Below are 22,070 nucleotides of genomic sequence, written 5' to 3' on the forward strand. Positions count from 1 at the left end.
GAGGAAGATAGAGCACCCCCTGCCACCCGTGGGTCATCAAAGCTGCTGACAGCACCGCCCACCCCTAGGAGGGGAGAATGGGTAAGGGCCCCAGTGCATTGCTTTGCCCAGGGGCCCACACTGCTGTTAAGACGGCCCAGGGGCAGCCGAGAGGTATGCCGGGCCCCGGAAAAAATGTGGGTGTGTGGCCTAATCACGTGAGGCGTGGCCACCTCCCGCGGTTAGGCCGCGCCCCCAAAATGTTTAAGGTGGGTGAAAAAACACTCTAAAGTCATCCCTCAATCGCCCCTCCCACCTCAGCAGCAGCACATACCTACAGCATGTACTGTGCTGACAGCAGGCTCAGCATGAGCTCTCACGCTGTCAGTGAGACGCTCCTGCTGAGCCTGCTGTCAGCACAGCACATGCTGTAGGTGTCTGCTGCTGCCCGGGGGGGACCGTATGGGGGGGGTCGGACCAGGGCCCCCTGCCGGGTCACGCCAGCAAGCCTGGGTACGGGCAATTAGTACCCCCCTCTGGCTATGGCCATGTGAACATGTAACTTACATTACTATTAAAACCTTTACTTTGTATGCAGCGCCATATAAATAGATTGATAACCTGCATATGATTATCTCCAGTCTTTCTCACATTCACAAATTACCCCTTTGCAGTTCCCCATCTCCTCTTCCACTGAGCACGAAGGTCCCGGAGTGCAGGCTTCTTCAACTCAGGATGCCGGCGGCCAATTAAAATGCAACAAAGGGCTGGGGAGCCAATCAGAGCTCATATACTGGCAGCTGCCCTGATTGGCTGCCAGTGCGCAAGCTCTGATTGGCTGAAAAGCCGGTGCAGCAGTTTAATTGGCCGACGGCATCCTGGGTTGAATAAGCTTGCGCTCTGGGACCTGCTTTGTTCAGCGAAGCGGATGCAGTCGGGCGTTTCAGTGGGCAAAATGAGCTGCCCGGGCCCTTCCAGAGGCCAGGGCCCGGGGCAGCTGTACTGAATTAACTTATTTTTATAATTGTTTTTCTTATTTTCGCAGGCTACAGCAACATCACAGTTTCTCCAGCAAATATCTTCCTTAATGACACAGTGACCCTCAAGTGTTCATCAAACATCCCCAATTATTCCAACGTCTCCTGGTATTACAATAAAACCCAAAAACTCACCAACAGTTCAACCAGTTCGTATACCATAACCACCGCAGGGGGTGCAGTAGTGTCCACATTAACTATATTCCGTGCATCATTCAGCAATACCGGTAAGGACCACGGAAACTTGCCCTAGTTTGGCCTGCAAGCAATATTAATCATATTTATTAATTTATTTATTAAGTTTCTTATATAGCGCAACATATAGGTTTCTTATATAGCGCAGCATATAGGTTTCTTATATAACGCAGCATATAGGTTTCTTATATAGCGCTTTACAATAGGAAAAAGTGATAAAACAAACTGGGTAGTAACAAAGTGACAAAGAGGTAGGAGGGCCCTGCTCACAAGCATAATATAAGGGTATATATATTGGTTATTAAAATGTTGCACTTTCACTAGTATTGAATCCAACATGTTACATTGGGCCTGATTCAGAGGTGGTGCTGCGTCTTCGATCTAAGAAGTAATGCAAATGCTGCCCACGCTGACTCCTGTTATGAGACGCCCACCACTGGCTTCTCAAATCCATGGCATGCATCTAAAGATGCTGCATCGGAGAAACATTGGGAGCACCATACAGACCATCGGTCATGCTCAGGATGTCCACCACAACTAGGCTTCTGTGGCATGTGAAACTGCATCGTAAGGCGCAGTCGCTGGCTTCAGCATTCCCCCAGGATAGGTCCGACAGGCCTTTATATTCACTGGCTGCTCGCAGGGAGATTGTGTCCATGCAGCTGTTTCTGGGAGTGTTCCAGAAAACGCAGGTAAATGCCACCGCGCCCAATGCCCGCCCCTCTGCCGCCCACATCCACTCACTAGCATACGAGTGACTGTGTACACTTATACATCCACCCGCATGCTGCTGCACGGGGGAAGAGTCATTCGATGGCCTCTTACTATTGAATTATTTTTTTCTCCAATCCAAAAGAATAAATCCTCACCTGTAATAATCTTCTTTTCTTGAAACAACATAATACATTTAGGTAAGTTAAGTTAAAAAAACAACAACACCCTGTTATTGTTCTGTAAGCCCGTCTACCTAACAGATGTACAGCCAATCAGGAGCTGCCTGTCACAGATAGACCTCCATGGGTGTGCCTAGCACTTTTGATGCCCAGTTCTTTACCCCATCACCGTTCAATAATAAACGGTGATATCACTCCTGTTTTTTGTGGCAATTTATTAGGTAGGCAGGGATTCAGTATGATTTCCCAACAGTCAGGATCCTGACAGCAGGAATGCCGGCAGCAGGGGAGCGCAACTAGGCCCCTTGTGGGCTCACTGCGCTCGCCACAAGGTTCTATTCCCCCTCTGAGGGGAGTCATAGAACCCCACGAGGGCAAATAGACCCTGTACATCGGGATTCCAGCTGGCAGTAATTTCGGCAGTCAGGATGTTGTCGTTGACATCCTGACCGCCAGGATCCCGACTGTCGGCATATTCCATGGGCAGATTTACCAGCGGTTTACTCATTTGGTGATGGAAGCTCTTCAGGGACAGTGTCGTCTTCCTGAGACCAAGTTTGGAGCTCCTTGAATTGAGACCAGGGTGGTGGCTAGTTGCTCTTTACTCCATTTCTCCCCAAACGCTCATTAGCAGGTTCTATATAGGGGTTATTCTGGGTGATTCACAATGCTGCGAATTCGCAGCCTTGCGAGTCCACCAAACCCCACCTTGCGAATGGTGGCTTGCGAATGTGTGCAAATTCGCACACAGGGCATGCGAATGGATGTTACACAGTAATCAAATGATGGCGAAGGCTCACGCATCTGTAAGGTTGCCTCAGAGTAACCTTACAGATGCGTGTCTGCTCGGGGAGAAGTAGGTGGGCAGCTGACATCCGGTGATGTCAGCTGCCCGTCCATCATGCCTCATTAGAATGAGAACTCCCAGAGTAATGGGGCAGCCCGCCGAACCACGCCCCTCTCCGTCCCCCGCCTGCAAGGTTACTTGCGTGCACCCGCACGCAACAAGCGCAAGCACATTGTGTGCATAGAAGAAACATCAGTCCCTGTGCGAACAAGCGGACCAGAATAAGGTCTATAGCAGTGGTGGGGAACCTCAGGCCCGGGGGCCGTATGCGGCCCCCGTAGCCGGTCTGAGTGGCCCTCCTACCCACCAGGTGGCTTTGCCAGGAGTCAAGTACGGGGGACTTCTTGCGAGAGGTCGGTAGTTCTTGCGAGATTCCTCTTAATCAACAGCAACCAGAGACTGTGAGTCCTATTCAGTGGCAGCCGCCGGAACATGGGACGGCTGCAGCAGGAAAATTTGTAAGATAAATTTTTACATATGGCCCCCGAAGGATTTTTCCACCATACAATTGGCCCTTGGCCCAAAAAAGGTTCCCCACCCCTGGTCTATAGAGTAGCAGTGAACAGCACATACTAACCATTTTGCCACCCCTATGATGAAGATATTGGAATGGTAGCATACCTCCCAACAGTCCCGATTACCGCAGGAATGTCCCGGTTTTCGGGGACATTCCCGCGTCCCTCCCGCGGCCAAGGGGGGGGGGCTGTTGGGAGTACCCCTGTTGGCTGCTGACAGTGTCTATTCCTGCAGCCAGGGGGCTGGGGGCATGGCTAGAGGCTCACAGACCCTTGGGGTCATGCCCCCATAGCGTCAAAATGGGGGCGTGACCTCGCAGGGGATTATATGCCACGCCCCTTTAATTAGGCCACACCCCAGAAATGTTCGACGCGCATCCCTGTGTCCCTCCTTCGTCTCCCTACAAGTTGGGAGGTATGCGGTAGGAAGATATGCTTTGGCAGCGTGGAAAGAAAAGATGAGGAAAACAATGAATGAGAAAACCAGTAACGAAGGAATAATTGCAGCCTGGGTTATATACTGTATATATCACAATGGAATTCCCTGTTTGCTTTTACAACTTCATCTTTTTGTCTTTTTTTAGGAACGTATATTTGCACCATGGACTATGATACAAGCTCTTATTTCGTACAGACGGATTTATATGTTGGGTCCTTGGATCTTAATGTAATAAACACAAACATTGCTTGCAATAATACATCCCAGGCTGTAATACGATGCTGCACACAAGGAGGAAGCGCTTCCTTCCAACTTACCTGCCAAACTGGTTCCATCAAGGGTAAGTGTTTCTGTGCTGGGAAACTCGGGGTATCATTGTGACTAGGACAGGGACGGTGACAGGCGGGGTCGAAAGGTACACCCTTACCGGGCCTTAACTTTGTGAAAGGCCCCAAGGTTCTGAGGAATTCATGGTCAGTAGGTATGGCCGCAACAATGCAGCGCCTAGAAAAGGCTCCGGGCCTGGATTCCAGGAAGAGAACCTTCTCGGTCCCCCCTCCTGTATCCCCCTGTAGCTGGTCACCTGTCCAGCTTCCCGTACTATTTAATGATATTATACATTGCATAATGCATATTGGTTATCTGTGGGGGGTTTTAAACAACACATAATAAAAAATAATAAAATACTCTGGGTTGGGGGCCCCCAGATATAAGTGTATTGGGCCCTAAGATTTCTGTTGCCAGCCCTAGACTAAGAAACGCCTACCTACAGATGGAGCTGCTCTTATTGTTTCCGGCAGCCGCTGGTATCTGGTAGCTGGAGCGTCGACGGACATGGATGCGCGAGCGTCTCACATGCTCGAGTGTCCATTGCCGAGAATGGGGGATGGCGATCGGCGCGCCGGGAGCTGCTCAGATGGGAGCGGTTCCATCTCTGAAATTAAGATCTGTCCAGTCTGGGCCTCCACCTCAATGTACCATTTATCAGAGACTGATGAGAGATAAAGTTGAGAGAGATAATGTACTGACTACTGAGTTCCTAACTGTCATTTTTCGCTGATCACATGGCGCCGAAAAATATGGTCACTAGGTCGAACCTATGGAGGTTGGCATACATTAGGTCGACCACTGAAGGTCGACAGAGTTTAGGTCAACACCTGAAATAGGTCTGAATGGCTATGGCCGACAGGGTCAGAAAGTCTACACAAGCAATAGGTCGACAATGGGAAGGTTGATAGTCAAACGGTCGACATGAGTTTTTCACAATTTTTTTTAGCCAACTTGTGCCCTACCATCCACTACGGGGGCATGCAGTACACTTTGACAGGGACACCTTGCGTTTTCCTGGGGCACCCAGCGTATTTGTGGGTACACCCAGGAAACAATGGGCGACCTCATCCGAACGCCACCTGCCCGCATCCATCCAGCCCACACCTGTGCGAGTGCCACGGAGACTATGCAAGTCGTCCAAGGCGGCCGCACAGTAGCCCTGCACATTCACAGTGCTAAAACATCAGTCCCCGGTGCGAACATGCCGGGGACCAAGTGAATTAGAATTGCCCCCCTTTATTCCACTCTCAAATTATTAGATTCCTCCACTGAAGCTAGAAAACAAGGAGTTTTGGTACTCTTTACTTAGTGCGGCGCCCGTCGCGGGCATCGCGGGTACATTAATGTATGGCCGCGACGCGACCGACGCGATGCCCGCGATTTGCCATTGAAATCAATGTAAAACATAAAAATCGTGTCGGTCGCGTCGCGGCCGCACATAAACGCACCCGCGATGCCCGCGACGCGATGCTCACGATTTCCCATAGGGAACAATGTTAAAAGTCGCGATGGACCCGATTTTAGTGTTAAATGGCTCAATCAACCCGATTTGGCCATAGGAATCAATGTTAAATGGGCCACAGAGCCCATTAACCCTTAAATGTCCCCCCAAATTTTTAACGCCACCCCACGATCCACGCCAACCCGAAGCGTGGCGAGCGCAGCGAGCCCGCGAGGGGCGGCGGTACGCGTCCTCCGACCTTTTCATGCCCTACTATCCACGTCGGCGTGGTGTGAGAATATAATAGTGTGGCGAGCGCAGCGAGCCACCGAGCCCGAAGCGTGGCGAGCGCAGCGAGCCCCGCGAGGGGACGCGGATACCTTCACAGGTAGACGCGTCCCCTCGCGGGCTTCACAGGTGTCCGTGGCGACCCGGACACCTGTGAAGCCCGCGATGGGACGCGTCTACCTGTGAAGGTATCCGCGTCCCCTCGCGGGGCTCGCTGCGCTCGCCACGCTTCGGGCTCGGTGGCTCGCTGCGCTCGCCACACTATTATATTCTCACACCACGCCGACGTGGATAGTAGGGCATGAAAAGGTCGGAGGACGCGTACCGCCGCCCCTCGCGGGCTCGCTGCGCTCGCCACGCTTCGGGTTGGCGTGGATCGTGGGGTGGCGTTAAAAATTTGGGGGGACATTTAACGGTTCATTGGCCCTATTTGGGCTGTGTGGCCCATTTTACATTGATTTATATGCCAAAATCGGGTCCATTGAGGCATTTAAGTGTCAAATCGCGGTCAATCAGGCTTTTTAACATTGTTTCCTATGGGAAAATCGCGGTGATCGCGGTAATCGCGGGCATCGCGACCATCCAATTTTACCCGCGATGCCCGCGATTACCGCGATCACCGCGATTTTTACCCGCGATGACCACGATTTTGATCGGCGGCGCCGTTCTAGGTAAAGAGTACCGGAATTTCTAAGGGCCAGATGTATCAAGCTTCAAAAATTGCTAAAGTAGATCAGCTCATTTACTGCCATTTTCAAACCCAGCCTGTAAAATGACATTTAAGGGCCAGTTGGCTCTCCATTTATAGTTATTGTTAGAGGATACAGCCTCACATATTGTACTGTACTTTCTTTTTCTTTTAAACAGGGATTGCCGTATCCAGCGGTGCATGTAACACGTACAAAATCACAGCAGACCCCGCCAGTTGCATTGGTGTGAGCACATCCAGCTATACCTGTAACTGCTCCACAGGGAATGGGGCACTCCTGTCGCAGACCATCCAAGTGAAGTATACATCTCCACGTATGTACTATATTATATATCAAATATATTCTCAAGAGTTTTAAATTATTAATATACAACTGGAAACAGGAGGATTTGTGGGAGCTCACTCGCTCATTAGAGATTTTGTTTCACCTGCGAACTCGCAAACGTACGTTTCACTCAGCCTGGCTCAGTGAAACGTACGTTTGCGTGGTCGCAGTTGCAACAAAATCTCTAATTAGCGTGAACTTGTGCTGGATTTCTAGCAGGTGTTAAATAAATAAGAAGTAGAATCTGATTGGTTGCTATGTGCAACATCCCATCCTAATTGCAGCCTAAGGCTGGGTACAAATTTGAACAATATTATTATTAATATTCTTCCAAGTTATTTATATAGCGCACACAAATTCCGCAGTGCTTTACATACTGTAGAATATCTGGCCATTCACATCAGACCCTGTCCCAGTGAAATTTACAGTCTATATTCCCTAACACATTAGGATTCATTTTGTTGGGATCCAATTAACCTACCAGTATATTTTTGGATTGTGGGAGGGAAGCGGAGTACCCGGAGGAAACCCACGCAAACATTGGGGAGATCATATAAACGACACACAGTTGGGTCATAGTCGAATTCGAACCTGGGACATCAGTGGTGTGAAGCAGTAATGCTAACCACTACATCGTCCGTGCTGCCCCATTATTACACTTAGTTATCCTAATTACAGCCTAACCTTAACTATCATATCAGTGAGCAGAATAACTGCCTATCATACAAATGAGGATTGATTAAAGTATCAGTGTCAGCTGTTTAAGGGGCCCATTTATTAAAGTATATAAGTTGCATATCCATATACTGTACCCGCTTATTGCTTAGTGCTGCCAAATATACCCCTTTCACACCACACAAATATCCCGGCTAGACCCCGGGGTTTTGCCCAGTGAACCCGGGTGGGCGTGCGGTGTGAAAGGGCCATTTTCAATACCCCAGGTTCAGCAACCTAGCAATCTGACCCGGGATAAAAGCACTGTTTTACGCGGGTTGGACCTGGGTTGCTTGGCAGTCTGAACAGGAACCCCGGGTCGAACTACTCAGATCCCGTTCACTGCTATGGAGGAGGCAGCAGAGTCAGTACTTCCTCCTCCTCCTCCCCTGCCCGACGCGCCACTGCTCTGCCCCCCCCCCCCCCCTGACATCAGTGCCCAGCAATATGCCGGGTGCGGACTGGGCATGATTTATCGCAAATGCCGTTTCGCCCCTGGGCCAGAAATGGGTCCTAATCCTGGGGGTGACCCAGCATTGCAATGTGAAACAGGTAATAAGGGCGATGGCTCTGGCTTGCGTGGACCCTGGCCGACTCCGTCACCTGAGCCTATCAGAGCCCATATACCAGCAACTCAAATTGCAAATTATAATAATACTCCATAATGTTAGTGTCTGCTGTTTATGTGCAGCATGAGAACCGGGCCCCTTTTCCTCTAATCTGGGCTGCCATTAGAAGTTGTGGGGCCCAAGAATGATAAAATAGGCAGCCCCCCCACCCCCCTCCCCCGTGGCAGCTCCTGATTGGCTGCCTCTCTGCAAGATCCAATTGGCATGCAGTTGGCGCCAATTTCAAAACACCACCAGTGCTTGCTCCATGGCCGTCTTCCCACACGCCAATTGCAATGAGCAGGGACACCATCGCGGGGGGCTGCCAGGGTCCAGTTTTGGGCCCTGAGATAAAGGGGGCCCGGACTATAGTCTATCAAGTATAATTTGTAATAAACAAAGTTCACATTTTCTTTGAAGCCATGTAGAGGTAGAGTAGTGCGGGCAGTCAGTACCGGACCGCAGCGAACCCTGGTCAGTACCGGGCCCCACAATATTTTATAGCAGCCCCTGCAATCACTTTCAGTACATTCAACACCTGTATAACAGAAATGTAAATGTGTATTGCACTCAGCATAATCCAACTTCTCGTTCCACCCTGAATACGCAGAGAATCACATACAGCAGGGCTCGGTGATATTCGTATAGGGATTAATGGAATGCTTAGAAAATATTTAATGAAATGTCATGTTTTTGTCTATTTCTCTTTTAGCTGTAACTGCTGTTACTACAGCCTCTCCTTCCATCGCAGCTGCTATCACTACAGACTCTCCTTCCATCTCAGAGGGGAAATCTCTAACACTGCTGTGCAAATGTAATATCGCCTCAGTGAAAAGCATCAGCTGGTACTTCATCACTAGTAGTGCCAACAGTAGCATTAGCACATATTACAGCAATGATGCGACCAAGTGTTTATCTAACCTCACAATTCCGGGCTCCATTATTACAGTGGGATGGAATGGTAAGTGATCCGCAATTCAATGAGGTTCATTTACTTTTTTATTTTAAATGTGAAATATGTTATTTTGCTTTCAAACAATCACCCGATACAGTGTATGTAATGTCCACGTGGCACTAAAAAGGTGGCGTGACCTCATAGATGGATGGAGTCTGGTTTCGTGGCCTGAACCCCCCGTTCTGTCACTCCGGAGGTCCTGGAGACTATAAGCAGCTTACGTTGGGTTTGGCGCCATGAATTGTGTGGTCCTGTCTCTGCTTATAATACACGATGAGTAGACAGGATCATTATGACGCATTTCACATCAGTTCTGGCCCTGCCCATATTACACAGTGAGTGGAGAGGGTATGATGACGCATTTCACATCAGTTCTGGCCCTGCCCATATTACACAGTGAGTGGACAAGGTATGATGACGCATTTCACATCAGTTCTGGCCCTGCCCATATTACACAGTGAGTGGACAGGATCATTATGACGCATTTCACATCAGTTCTGGCCCTGCCCATATTACACAGTGAGTAGACAGGATCATTATGACGCATTTCACATCAGTTCTGGCCCTGCCCATATTACACAGTGAGTGGAGAGGGTATGATGACGCATTTCACATCAGTTCTGGCCCTGCCTGTATTATACAGTGAGTAGACAGGATCATTATGATGCATTTCACATTGGTTCTGGCCCTGCCCATATTACACAGTGAGTAGACAGGATCATTATGATGCATTTCACATCAGTTCTGGCCCTGCCCATATTACACAGTGAGTAGACAGGATCATTATGATGCATTTCACATTGGTTCTGGCCCTGCCCATATTACACAGTGAGTAGACAGGATCATAATGACGCATTTCACATCAGTTCTGGCCCTGCCCATATTACACAGTGAGTAGACAGGGTCATTATGATGCATTTCACATCGGTTCTGGCCCTGCCCATATTACACAGTGAGTAGACAGGATCATTATGGTGCATTTCACATCGGTTCTGGCCCTGCCCATATTACACAGTGAGTAGACAGGATCATTATGATGCATTTCACATCGGTTCTGGCCCTGCCAATATTACACAGTGAGTAGACAGGATCATTGACGCGTTTCACATCGGTTCTGGCCCTGCCCATATTACACAGTGAGTAGACAGGATCATTATGACGCGTTTTACATCGGTTCTGCTCCTGCCCATATTACACAGTGAGTAGACAGGAGCATTATGACACGTTTCACATCGGTTCTGGCCCTGCCCATATTACACAGTGAGTAGACAGGATCATTATGATGCATTTCACATCGGTTCTGGCCCTGCCCATATTACACAGTGAGTAGACAGGATCATTATGATGCCTTTCACATCGGTTCTGGCCCTGCCCATATTACACAGTGAGTAGACAGGATCATTATGACGCATTTCACATCGGTTCTGCTCCTGCCCATATTACACAGTGAGTAGACAGGATCATTATGATGCGTTTCACATCGGTTCTGCTCCTGCCCATATTACACAGTGAGTAGACAGGATCATTATGACGCGTTTCACATCGGTTCTGCTCCTGCCCATATTACACAGTGAGTAGACAGGAGCATTATGATGCGTTTCACATCGGTTCTGGCCCTGCCCATATTACACAGTGAGTAAACAGGATCATTATGATGCGTTTCACATCGGTTCTGCTCCTGCCCATATTACACAGTGAGTAGACAGGATCAATATGATGCATTTCACATCGGTTCTGGCCCTGCCCATATAATACAGTGAGTAGACAGGGTCATTATGATGCGTTTCACATCGGTTCTGGCCCTGCCCATATTACACAGTGAGTAGACAGGATCATTATGACGCGTTTCACATCGGTTCTGCTCCTGCCCATATTACACAGTGAGTAGACAGGATCATTATGACGCGTTTCACATCGGTTCTGCTCCTGCCCATATTACACAGTGAGTAGACAGGAGCATTATGATGCGTTTCACATCGGTTCTGGCCCTGCCTATATTACACAGTGAGTAGACAGGGTCATTATGATGCGTTTCACATCAGTTCTGGCCCTGCCCATATTACACAGTGAGTAGACAGGATCATTATGATGCGTTTCACATCGGTTCTGGCCCTGCCCATATTACACAGTGAGTAGACAGGATCTTTATGACGCATTTCACATCGATTCTGCTCCTGCCCATATTACACAGTGAGTAGACAGGATCATTATGATGCATTTCACATCGGTTCTGGCCCTGCCCATATTACACAGTGAGTAGACAGGATCATTATGATGCATTTCACATCGGTTCTGCTCCTGCCCATATTACACAGTGAGTAGACAGGATCATTATGACGCGTTTCACATCGGTTCTGCTCCTGCCCATATTACACAGTGAGTAGACAGGAGCATTATGATGCGTTTCACATCGGTTCTGGCCCTGCCCATATTACACAGTGGTAGACAGGATCATTATGATGCGTTTCACATCGGTTCGGGCTCTACCCATATTACACAGTGAGTAGACAGGATCATTATGATGCATTTCACATCGGTTCTGGCCCTGCCCATATTACACAGTGAGTAGACAGGATCATTATGATGCGTTTCACATCGGTTCTGCTCCTGCCCATATAATACAGTGAGTAGACAGGGTCATTATGATGCGTTTCACATCGGTTCTGGCCCTGCCCATATTACACAGTGAGTAGACAGGATCATTATGATGCGTTTCACATCGGTTCTGGCCCTGCCCATATTACACAGTGAGTAGACAGGAGCATTATGATGCGTTTCACATCGGTTCTGGCCCTGCCCATATTACACAGTGAGTAGACAGGATCATTATGACGCATTTCACATCGGTTCTGCTCCTGCCCATATTACACAGTGAGTAGACAGGATCATTATGACGCGTTTCACATCGGTTCTGCTCCTGCCCATATTACACAGTGAGTAGACAGGATCATTATGACGCGTTTCACATCGGTTCTGCTCCTGCCCATATTACACAGTGAGTAGACAGGAGCATTATGATGCGTTTCACATCGGTTCTGGCCCTGCCCATATTACACAGTGAGTAAACAGGATCATTATGATGCGTTTCACATCGGTTCTGCTCCTGCCCATATTACACAGTGAGTAGACAGGATCAATATGATGCATTTCACATCGGTTCTGGCCCTGCCCATATAATACAGTGAGTAGACAGGGTCATTATGATGCGTTTCACATCGGTTCTGGCCCTGCCCATATTACACAGTGAGTAGACAGGATCATTATGACGCGTTTCACATCGGTTCTGCTCCTGCCCATATTACACAGTGAGTAGACAGGATCATTATGACGCGTTTCACATCGGTTCTGCTCCTGCCCATATTACACAGTGAGTAGACAGGAGCATTATGATGCGTTTCACATCGGTTCTGGCCCTGCCCATATTACACAGTGAGTAGACAGGGTCATTATGATGCGTTTCACATCAGTTCTGGCCCTGCCCATATTACACAGTGAGTAGACAGGATCATTATGAAGCGTTTCACATCGGTTCTGGCCCTGCCCATATTACACAGTGAGTAGACAGGATCTTTATGACGCATTTCACATCGATTCTGCTCCTGCCCATATTACACAGTGAGTAGACAGGATCATTATGATGCATTTCACATCGGTTCTGCTCCTGCCCATATTACACAGTGAGTAGACAGGATCATTATGACGCGTTTCACATCGGTTCTGCTCCTGCCCATATTACACAGTGAGTAGACAGGAGCATTATGATGCGTTTCACATCGGTTCTGGCCCTGCCCATATTACACAGTGGTAGACAGGATCATTATGATGCGTTTCACATCGGTTCGGGCTCTACCCATATTACACAGTGAGTAGACAGGATCATTATGATGCATTTCACATCGGTTCTGGCCCTGCCCATATTACACAGTGAGTAGACAGGATCATTATGATGCGTTTCACATCGGTTCTGCTCCTGCCCATATAATACAGTGAGTAGACAGGGTCATTATGATGCGTTTCACATCGGTTCTGGCCCTGCCCATATTACACAGTGAGTAGACAGGATCATTATGATGCGTTTCACATCGGTTCTGGCCCTGCCCATATTACACAGTGAGTAGACAGGAGCATTATGATGCGTTTCACATCGGTTCTGGCCCTGCCCATATTACACAGTGAGTAGACAGGGTCATTATGATGCGTTTCACATTGGTTCTGGCCCTGCCCATATTACACAGTGAGTAGACAGGATAATTATGATGCGTTTCACATCGGTTCTGGCCCTGCCCATATTACACAGTGAGTAGACAGGATCATTATGACGCATTTCACATCGGTTCTGCTCCTTCCCATATTACACAGTGAGTAGACAGGATCATTATGATGCGTTTCACATCGGTTCTGCTCCTGCCCATATTACACAGTGAGTAGACAGGATCATTATGATGCGTTTCACATCGGTTCTGGCCCTGCCCATATTACACAGTGAGTAGACAGGATCATTATGATGCGTTTCACATCGGTTCTGCTCCTGCCCATATTACACAGTGAGTAGACAGGATCATTATGATGCGTTTCACATCAGTTCTGGCCCTGCCCATATTACACAGTGAGTAGACAGGATCATTATGATGCATTTCACATCGGTTCTGCTCCTGCCCATATTACACAGTGAGTAGACAGGATCATTATGACGCATTTCACATCGGGGTACTTGTGTATTATGACGGTGCCCATTGCATCGCATACCACTAATTAAGGTATGCGATGGGACCGATTTGAGGCTTTTCCCGGGCAGAGTATACAATTTTAATATTGCGTTGCATCGCATGCCATTATAATGGCATGTGATGCGACGCGATTTCAATGTTAAATGCCCAGCCAGACCCGATTTTTTATTGTATCCCCACCCTGATGGGTAATAAGTATGTTAAATGCCCCCAGTTGTTAACGCCACCCCACTATCAACGCCAACCCGAAGCGTGGTGAGCGCATCGAACCCACGCGGGGCAGCGGTACGCGTCCTCCGACCATTACATACCCCCACTATCCACGTTGGCATGGAGTTGATTTTATATAGTGTGGCAAGCGCAGTGAGCCACCGAGCCCGAAGTGTGGTAACTTCACAAGTATTACACGTCCCCACGCGGGGCTCGCTGCGCTTGCCACGCTTCGGGCTCGGTTGCTCGCTGCTCGCGCCACACTATATAATATCAACTCCACGCCAATGTGGATAGTGGGGGTATGAAAAGGTCGGAGGACGCGTATCGCCACCCCTCACAGGCTTGCTGGGGCTCGCCAGGCTTCAGGTTGGCGTTGATAGTGGGGTGGCGTTAACAATGGGGGGCCATTTCACATAGTCATTACCCATCAGGGTGGGTGTACAATCTAAAATCGGGTCTGGGGGGGCATTTAACATAGGAATTTTTCATCTGGGTGTATGTGCGACTTAAAATCGGTGGCGATTTTTGGTTGTATAATGACCTTCGATGGAAATCGGGGGCGCAGTGATAATACACAAGTACCCACATCGGTTCTGGCCCTGCCCATATTACACAGTGAGTAGACAGGATCATTATGATGCATTTCACATCGGTTCTGGCCCTGCCCATATTACACAGTGAGTAGACAGGATCATTATGATGCGTTTCACATCGGTTCTGCTCCTGCCCATATTACACAGTGAGTAGACAGGATCATTATGACGCGTTTTACATCGGTTCTGCTCCTGCCACTATTACACAGTTAGTAGACAGGATCATTATGACGCATTTCACATCGGTTCTGGCCCTGCCCATATTACACAGTGAGTAGACAGGATCATTATGACGCGTTTCACATCTGTTCTGCTCCTGCCACTATTACACAGTTAGTAGACAGGATCATTATGACGCGTTTCACATCGGTTCTGGCCCTGCCCATATAATACAGTGAGTAGACAGGATCATTATCATGCATTTCACATTGGTTCTGCTCCTGCCCATATTACATAGTGAGTAGACAGGATCATTATGACGCGTTTCACATCGGTTCTGGCCCTGCCCATATTACACAGTGAGTAGACAGGATCAATATGACGCGTTTCACATCGTTTCTGCTCCTGCCCATATTACACAGTGAGTAGACAGGATCATTATGACGCGTTTCACATCGGTTCTGCTCCTGCCCATATTATGACGCGTTTCACATCGGTTCTGGCCCTGCTCATATAATACAGTGAGTAGACAGGATCATGAGGACAAGCTTCATATCAGTTTAGAAGTGTTGGCTATGCTCTTGCCCAAACTCGAGGGCTTCCTGGACAAACCAGGACAGTAGGCAAGTATGTTATTCTAAGGGAAGATGTATCGCCAATAGCAACCAGCCAGATTGTAATGCTCATCCAGCTGACATGTGAGGCCCAACATACAGTATATCAACTTTTGATTGCAACTGTGTAAAAAATTCTATTGTGTTTATCTTTCATCTCTATTTAACAATTGAACTACACCACTCCAGATTATTGTCTACAGAGCATATGACAGCAGACAAGAACCACTTGGCCCATCCTTTCTGCCTATGTACAATGTGCCCCCCCCCCCCCCCCCCCCCCCAGGCCGCTTGGCAGCTTCCCAGGAGGCTCACATGCGATTTGGCACTTAATGAACCATTTTTTTTTTTTTCATTTTTACGATTTATTGCAGGTAAAGACTCCCGAGGGTAGGAGAATTCAAAAATCCATTCAAATAAATGTAATGCTGCTGATTGGCTAAGAGAGCTCTTTCAGCCAATCAGCGGCTGCCCAGTCTCTATGGATTTTTTTATTTTAATTACCAACTGCTGCCCGCTGCTCTGAGGTAGAACCTGTAGACAGGTGTGTGACGGACACCTATGGACGGAATTGGACGCGATACATTGTGGGTGCTAAAAAGAACCCGCAATGTACTGCTGATGGGTCCGATTCTGACTTATCCTATGTTCTGCAGGTCCGACCGCCGGTCCAAGGCGCAAGGGACCACGCATTGGATCGGATATCATACACATGCGAACTGGGATGATTTCACCCAATTTCTCAGCCCGATCCGATGGAATTGAGATGCGATCGGACAAAAATCGCATAGTGTATGGGGGACAAACGAGTCATTTTTGTCAGGAACCAATTAAACTACCAGTACATTTTTGGAGTGTGGAAGAAAAAAAAGAGCACCCAGAGGAAAACCCACCGAGCACAGGGAGAACATACAAACTCCACACAGTTAGGGCTGTAGTGGAAACTGAACCCATGTCCTCAGTGCTGCAAGACAGTAGGGTGTGGATTAGGTCAAGCAAACAGTCGACTTGGAACAGGTCGACACGTGAAAAGGACATCATGAGTTTTTTGCAATTGAAAAAAAGAAAGATGGACAAAAAGTTGGCTTGTGTCAACTTTTTCTCAACGTGCATGTTAACATTTTGTTAATGCCTACCTAGTGCCTGTCGACCTATTCCGTTATGGTATAGCTGATCAACGCTGTCTAGACGCCGTTGACTATCTTTAGGCATTCGATTAGGCATGTCGATCTAGACGCCATCTAGCCATAAACTGGATATTGACCTATTGGTTTTCTATCTAGATATTGCTATGAGTCACCTGTCTACTCATTACCTCCCCTCATTTAGATGAAGGAGCGTAAAACATTTCCTGCTTTCCGCCAGTGCATTATGGCTATTACCAGTATGTTATTCAGCTACTGTAATTAGTAACCTGTACCTCCGTGTTTTTAAATGGTAGCAGAATGCTAAAGTGTTAACCATCATCCTACCAGCGAGCGAGCATGTTCCAATATTATGTTTGTTTTGTCTTACAGGAACGTATGAGTGTTTGGTGAACTCTGGCCTGCTGTCGGCAAGTCAACCAATTGTTGTTTTCAGACTGGCCAATAAAAACCTCATTAGTATAAGCCCAGTTAGTTCAGGATTCGATCGTGGTCAAATTATACCGTTTTCGTGCTGCTTAGATTACATCGGTCAGTACCAGTCTAAAGCAACATTACAGGTATCTGCAGGGACAACTGCCGTTCCGAACCAAGGTAAAGGCTCTAGACGATGTTGTGTACTTTGTGTTTGTAGAAGGATAATTAACATCATAATACAACAGATAGCAAACGTTCCATACAGAAATATAAGGCACATAGGCGAAGCCGCGCAATTAAAAGGGGGCTTGGCCTCATGGGAGGAGGCGTGTCATCACAAAAAGGGGCATGGTATTACACATTAGACCACACACCGTAATGCCCATTACACATTTTAGCAAACGCCCTAATATCTATTACACATAAAGCCACACGCCGTAATGCCCATTACATACTATATAACAAACTGTGATGCCCATTACTTATTAGACACATAAGTGCTGCTTACCTTTATGCTAGGGGGTTCTTGCTTGATGCCAGGGGCTTCATGCTCGATGCCAAGGGGGCTTCATGCTTGTTGCCAAGGGGGAATACATGCTTGTTGCCAGGAGGGAGTTAAATGCTCATTGCAAAGGGGGAGTGAAATTGCTTGTTGCCAAGGGGTGGAGGGAATTGCTCGTTGCAGGGGGGAGGATTGGTAGTTGCCATGTGCCATGGTGGGGGGATAGCTCATTGCCAGTGGGGGGAATAGCTTGTTGCCAGGGGGGGGGGGGGGGGGGGTAGCTCATTGCCAGGGGGGAAATAGCTCGTTGCCAGGGGGGGGGTAGCTTGTTGCCAAGGGGAGGGAATAGCTCATTGCCAAGGGGGAAGGAATAGTTAATTGCCAAGGGGGGGGGGGGGGGGAATTGCTAGTTGCCAAGGGGGAGTAAGACAGCCGCTGGACACACCTAATTTAAAGAAATGACAGCCGGGCAGAGAGCGCTGTGCACTGTCCGGCTGTAATATAAGCAGGAGCATCGATATTTTCAGTTCTCCCGCCGGGGTCGGGAAGCCAATCAGGAGCTGCTACCAATACCACCAATGCCGCTCCTGATTGGCTGCCGGCAGTCCAGAGGGAGAACTGCTTAGACTACAGCCGGGCAGCGCACATCGCTCTCTGCCCCGCTGTCATTTCTTTACATTTTTTGCGGCTGGCGGTCTAATGGGTGGTCCGGAGCACCCCTGGACCACCCCTTAGATTCGCCTATGGTAAGGCATATTATTTCCAGCCCAGTTTAATGCAGGACACGGCTCTTCTCTGCTCTATGAATAGACCCCCTTATAGTGTATTTGTGTCCCAATTTGTTAAATAACCCCAATGATGAGTGATAGGGTCATGTTTCTCGTGGACCATGAAACTTACACGGTGACTCTTTCTCCACAGATATGTTTCTAAATGGCAGCTGCTTTCAGGCGAAATACACTCCTGTACTGCAAAGTTTCACAGCTACCTGTGTACTTACCAACCGGCTGAATGATACTGTAACCAGTAACGTAATGACGCTGACTTATGTGCCAGGTAATGATTCTGTTGTACATTGTTATTGTCATATCCATAGAAATACACTCACATATAGATGGGACCTTTACTGGGGCAACGGTCGTTAAGGTCAACATACATTGAGCGGTCGACGGGCATTACGGCAACACAGACAAAAGGTCAACCTGCCTAAAGTCGACAGAGCCAAAAGGTTGACAAGCATTGGGTCAACATTTGGAAGGTCGACGGTCAAAAGATCGACATGGGTTTTTCACATTTTTTTAGAGCCGACATGTGCCGACAGGCGGTATTTATGCACTAACACTATTGCGTTGTGCCGAACATAGCGAGACACCGTGCCCGAAGTAAGGCGAGCGCAGCGGCGCACCGATACAGTGTATGTGTCGACTATGTCGACATTCAGTACAAAACAAACGTGAAAAACCCACATCGACCTTCCCGATGTCAACCTAATGCTTGTGTCGATCTTTTGACCCTGTCAACCTTAGGCATGGCGACCTTTGGTCTGTGTCAACCTATGACCTGTCAAATTTCAGTTGGTTGACCCAACAACCCATACCTAAAACAACAAAAACTTTAAAGTCCCAAGGCGCAAACAGAATCCTTGCTGCCGCACCGCAAATGAGGACCACAGGAAGTCCTCCAACAGATAGACGTAAGGAGAAGGAATTGGTAAGTGGCGCTGGATTCACTTCTCAAATTCTTTCAATGTGATTCTCAGTGGTGCAAACTTAAAATATTCTACCGCCCGCAATAAAAAGAATTTTCAAATATTTTTGTTTTATTATTAAGGAAGTTGTGATAAAAAGGTAAAGATCTCTTGAAGATTGTCCAGCTAACATGATCAAGGTCTTCGAATTGGTGAAACTTGATAAAAATTTTGATAACATTTTTAAACCTTTTGAAATCGATTTTGGCGGCTGGAGCAGGGGAACGGCAGCTGACGTCACATGACCTCCACTCCCGCTCACAATTCAGAGGACAGCGGGTGCGAGAAATGTCAATCTGGTCAGGAGAAATCATTCATGGTGAGAGACCATTGTTTGATTTCTCTTCCTTGCGATTGAATGCGTGGGGATGTGTTAGCGCACACACCCCCTCGCATGTTAGAGAGGGGATTCGCGAGGGGGGGGGGGGGGGGGATTTGACCGGGTGGCGTTTAATTATTTCACTACTGTGAGGAAACATTTTACAATACTAATAAAAGTGATTTTTTTACTTGTTATGTTCTTGTGTCACATTGGCGCCACCTTTTCTCTTTATTTGTGTTTGTACTGCAGCTTATATATATATGCTGTCATATTTAGACAACATGAATAGTTCATAGAACAATAAATAGTTTTTCATTCTTTGGCTTTTCAGGTGCTTTTTGTTCAAGTGATTTAGGAGCGGGAAATTTAGGAAGCATTATCACAGCTTCTTGTAATGCAAAAAACAACAGTCTGGCGGGAAACTACATCTACAAATGCACTAATGTGAGCGGTCACGCATCTTGGATGGAGGATGACTCAGGTTGTGTGCTTGCGTCTCTCAACACGCTCAGTAATGAAGTTGCGGTAAGTGGACCTACACACTCAACTTTCTACAGATGTGTCCTCATGCGTGAAGCCTCAATACACCATGCGGTGCGAGCTGCCTGCTGTAAGTGAGCCATCAGGTTCCGGTGCACCTCTGCTCGCATCAGTTGTCATGTGACTAGGATGCACAGGGAGACTGTGCTGATTCATTTGACAAGCGACGCTTGTATATCTGTATGTGTCTGAGCCTGTATATGAAGCGAAGCAGAGCATGGCGTGTGGAAAAAGCCACGGGTTCTGCATTGTCGCACTTTGTATACAGGTTCAGAGAGTGGCATACAGATATACACGTGTTGCGCATCAACTCAGCCAGCCAGTCTCCTTGTGCGTCCTAGTCACATAGCATTGTGTCTATGATACACTAACGGGGAAAAAGAAGGGAGGAACTATAAACGGTGCTAGCAGAGTCTCAGGGGACCTTAGGCTCCATTATTTCTGCATGTATGTATGTAACAGTGAGTACAGCTGCACCCATTTTGTTAACTACAATAAATTTGAGCTTCTTGATAAGTCTATACAGTTGGTGTGTCTACCAAACTTCTTTCTGCTGCTGTCTACTGTTTTAAAACGGTCTATGGATGGTAAACACAATGTAGACGCAGTTTGACCGACAGGAAGCTGGAGTTTCTTGGCGGAAACCTTCCATTTTCTGGCGGTGTCAGAATAAATGCCGGCGTGCTACACCTACTCACATTTGCTAAGACGACAATGTCTCTTTGATGTTTTGGGATTTGCATATAGATCTGCGAGCGGATAGCGAACTTTAATCCATTCGCAGATTTGGACGGGCCGTTTTTTTTCTTTCTGCCTGGGCGGCAGCTTCACAACTTCTCAGATTAGCGATCCATGCCGAATTAGACCCTACGTTAACTAATGAGTTCATTAGTACAAGTTCAATGTTACTTTTTTTTTTTTTTTTACAGGCCTTGACGAATCCCGGATCTGAAACACAAGTCCCCGGCCTGCTTGCAAACCTAAGTGCTATAGTCACTTCAGGACCACAAAGTATAACTTCATCTGGTAGTAATGTGCAACTTGTGGTAAACATATTATCACAAATCTCAACTGTCCCCAAAGATGTGCAGGAATCCGTTATGACGGTAAGGGTTTACAACAATAACTCCTGACAGTTTGGGTTATGCTGAAACTTGTAGTCCAACCATAGCTGGCCAGCATCATATTAAGCACAACTCTTAAATTTTGTTGTATAATATCAAAGCCCTAGTCATAACCATGATCAGACAGAGGGCTAGTGTCACTCAGACAGTAGAAGGATAACTTTAGATGTCCATTTCTGATGGCACTCACATATGATTAAAATATCCCATACAGTGGCAGTGGGCATGATGCCAGTTACATACGCCACCTATGTTGGTAATGATGGTCTTCTGTCTGGCCTAATTGACTCTCCTCTGGTCACTTCCCTTCAGCTTATACAGCTACTAGGTGGCATGGTTGGCATTGATGGCGATTTTGCACCCTGCCATCGATAGTAGTAAAATATGACTTGGATACCCATCGGTTGTTGTAGCTATCGATGGTCATCCATTATATCTGACTGAATAGGCCGTGGATCAATCAGAACTCGGTGGCGGGACTTCCGGGTGTGGAGGGGCGGAGCTATGCTCCGTGTCTCGGCACCTTAAAAAAATTTGAAACTTGATCGGTTCTCCTTTGCCATCGATGTAGGGAAACCATCTGGTCCTCCCACATCGATGGCAAAAGTATTCAACATTGGCCATAAACCATCGATGATTTGAAATCATTGATGGTCGATGGGCATCCCTAGAACTGGAGGAGGGTGGGGGAC

The 22,070-nt window shown here is 47.7% G+C and overlaps 1 protein-coding gene across 3 annotated transcripts in view; it reads left to right on the forward strand.

The window, feature by feature from the left end:
* The window catches only part of LOC146064792 (adhesion G protein-coupled receptor F5-like), a 199,314-nt gene that overhangs the window by 159,117 nt on the left and 18,127 nt on the right, over nt 1-22,070 (forward strand). For all 3 annotated transcript variants that reach the window (XM_083178663.1, XM_083178666.1, XM_083178665.1), the window contains exons 9-16: nt 1,025-1,243; nt 4,051-4,245; nt 6,832-6,987; nt 9,033-9,281; nt 17,099-17,320; nt 18,567-18,701; nt 20,046-20,239; nt 21,184-21,360. In XM_083178663.1, the coding sequence (XP_083034789.1) occupies nt 1,025-1,243; nt 4,051-4,245; nt 6,832-6,987; nt 9,033-9,281; nt 17,099-17,320; nt 18,567-18,701; nt 20,046-20,239; nt 21,184-21,360 (1,547 nt within the window). The remainder of the gene's footprint in view (nt 1-1,024; nt 1,244-4,050; nt 4,246-6,831; nt 6,988-9,032; nt 9,282-17,098; nt 17,321-18,566; nt 18,702-20,045; nt 20,240-21,183; nt 21,361-22,070) is intronic.

This window comes from Crinia signifera, chromosome 3 (genome assembly GCF_055691185.1).
Source record: "Crinia signifera chromosome 3, ASM5569118v1, whole genome shotgun sequence".
NCBI lineage: Eukaryota > Metazoa > Chordata > Amphibia > Anura > Myobatrachidae > Crinia > Crinia signifera.